General features: G+C 61.5%; 1 protein-coding gene across 2 annotated transcripts in view; it reads right to left on the minus strand.

Annotated features, from left to right (window-relative positions):
- LCN15 (lipocalin 15) overlaps nucleotides 1-2,314 on the minus strand; it is a 5,360-nt gene extending 3,046 nt beyond the window's left edge. The window contains exons 1-4 of one of the 2 annotated variants that reach the window (XM_014529718.1): nucleotides 962-2,314; nucleotides 445-584; nucleotides 298-368; nucleotides 2-112 (exon numbers count right to left, since the gene is read on the minus strand). In XM_014529718.1, coding sequence (XP_014385204.1) covers nucleotides 2-112; nucleotides 298-368; nucleotides 445-584; nucleotides 962-1,063 — 424 coding nt within the window. In that variant the 5' untranslated portion in view covers nucleotides 1,064-2,314. The remainder of the gene's footprint in view (nucleotide 1; nucleotides 113-297; nucleotides 369-444; nucleotides 585-961) is intronic. The other variant, XM_005881818.2, reaches the window with a different exon arrangement.
- Nucleotides 2,315-2,634: the final 320 nt, after the last annotated feature.

Raw genomic sequence — 2,634 nt, forward strand, 5'->3', positions numbered from 1 at the left:
CTGTAGAGCTGCACCATGGTGCTGCGCGCCCCCTCCAGCTCCTTGTAGATGTAGACCACGGCGAAGGAGCTGTAGTCCGTTTCCTCGATGCGCACGTCCAGGTAGCCCAAGTCTGGGGAGGAGGAGAGCTGCAGGGGCCCCGGACCGACCCCCACCCACGCTGGCCTCTGCTCCCAGGGGCGAAGGGAGCGGGCAGGAGATGGTGATGGAGGGGGTCCTGGGTATAAGAGCAGTCCCATGATCACCCCATGGAGAACCGGCATCAGGGGCCTAGGAAGGCGGAGGGGCAGGACCTACCTGGGACTCTGAAGTGTCCCTCGGTGCCCACCTTGAGGAACTCGGCGTCCTTGCGGTTGCAGCGGTCACCCCTGAGGGTGCACAGCCCACTCACTCTCCGGGCTTCCCAGGCTCCCCCACCCGCCAGCGGCCCCGCGCCAGGCTCACCAAGGGAACTCCATGTGGACGTTGAGGTTGCCCCCAGCCCCGGCGGTGACGGCCGTGGTGGACATCAGCAGGTGGTCCTTCTTGCCCAGGAAGACCTTGCAGTCGGAGGCTATGGCGACCACGTACCAGAGGCCTGAGAACTGGGAGGAGCTCGGTGACCAGCAGGCTCAGGGCCCAGAGCACAAGGCCGACAACCCAGAACCGGGACTTGTCCGAGGACACAGGGTTGGTCTCCGGAGTGTCCACCTCTTGGGTCTGAGACCGGGGTGGAAGAGAGCCCTGTTCTGCACGTATGGGGGCAGGTCACACCACCACTGTGAGCTCCCTGCCCCACTGTGAAGTGGGTCAGCAATCACCCCCGACAGGGTGGTTTCAGGGTTACGTAGAGAGCAAGTCTAAAGGGTCGTAGGCCAGAGGCCTAGCGGTGGGAGTCGGCTCTGACTGTTCCCCCATCACTGTGGGTTTCAGCAGCTCAGCCCCCAACCCCTCCACAGCACAGCACGGAGGCCTCCGGTACCTTCTTGGCATCAAAATCTGGCTGCACCAGGACATCAGCCCAAGCCGTGGACGCCCAGAGCAGCACCAGAACCCGGCCCAGCAGGACGGACTGCATCCCCATGCCTGTCTTTGGCCCCTGACTGTGTCTGAGCGCCAGCGGGCCCGGCTTTATAGGTTTCAGCGGGCTCACCAGATCAGCAGGCTGGGCGGTGGAGGGCGTCCAGGCTCCGGAAACCCCAGCCTCCTTTGTCCATTGTTGGGCACAATCACTCAAGTGTCCCCACAGGCTCCGGGGGTCATTTCCTGGACGGCTCCAGGAAGCTGGGCTCTCACCTGACTCCTCCAAGCTGGGGTTTTGCCCCCTGACCTGCCGGGCAGTCCTGGGGGCCCGAGCAGAGACTCGGGTCCTCAGCACCTCCGTCCACCTCCGGTGTGGCTGGGGCAGGGGACCCAGGACCCTTGGGGGTGCTGCGGGGAGCAGTCAGTCAGGCTCAGGTTTGCTCTAGCCAGCGGCCCCCACTCCGGGCCTGGGTCCCCCCCAGTCCTCGCTCCCTCTGCTCCCCACACCGTAGTGAAGTCACCACTGGCCCGGCCTTTGGACCTTGTCCAGAGGCAGAGCCTGTGCCAGGGCAGCTGTGACAGAGGTGACATCAAAGGCCTGGGCGCCCCTCACTCCAGACCTCCTCTGCCCCCACCCCTACCCCCACACAGCCACCAACTAGGCCTCCAGCAAGCACGCGGGAGGGTGGGGCTGAGCTGTCTGTCACTCAGGATGGATTATGGTCTCTGAGTCGCCTTATCACCGGTTGCATAAGTATTTGGGCGGGAGTGTCGCCAGGGCGGCACTGCCGACTGGTGGGGGCTTGGGGTGCCAAGGCCTCTGCAGGTGACCTCTCGTGTCCATGCAGACCCAGCACCCAGGGACACCGTGCCAGGAGCAGCATGTGGCCTGGGGCACCCCACCCAGATGCCCCGGGTCCCCGGGGAGGGCTGGAATTAGCAATGCTCCAGAGTAGAAGGGGTCTGGGGTGGGAGAAAACCCTGGTGGCCAGCGTGAGGGAGGGGTGGAGCCGAGGCTTCTGCTGGCGCCTCCACAGGGTTCAGGAGGCGCCAGCTCGTCCCAGAGTCACAGGATAGACGGCAGGCAAAGTCTCCCAGGAAAATATTTACACAACATACGTCTGATAAAGGACTTGGACCCAGAATCTACAAAGGACTCTCAGGACTCGAGAATAAAAACAAACCACCCAATGTGAAAAAAAAAAACAAAAAAAAAAACGGGGAAACATGGTTTAAAAAGACATTTCAACAAAGACATTCGTCCAGCCAGCGTGGCTCAGGGGTTGAGCGTCGACCTATGAACCAGGGGGTCACGGTTCAATTCCTGGTCAGGGCACATGAGCCCGGGTTATGGGCTCGATCCCCAGTGTGGGGCATGCAGGAGGCAGCTGATCAATGATTCTCAAACAAACAAAAAAAAAACACGGGGAAACATGGTTTAAAAAGACATTTCAGCCCTGGCTGGTTTGGCTCAGTGGATAGAGCGTCAGCCTGCGGACTGAAAGGTCCCAGGTTCGAATCTGACCAAGGGCACATGCCAGGGTTGTGGGCTCGATCCCCAGTGGGGGACGAGCAGGAGGCAGCCAATCAATGATTCTCATCATTGATGTTTCTATCTCTCTCTCCCTCTCC

Source organism: Myotis brandtii, unplaced genomic scaffold (assembly GCF_000412655.1).
Source record: "Myotis brandtii unplaced genomic scaffold, ASM41265v1 scaffold691, whole genome shotgun sequence".
Classification (NCBI taxonomy): Eukaryota; Metazoa; Chordata; class Mammalia; order Chiroptera; family Vespertilionidae; genus Myotis; species Myotis brandtii.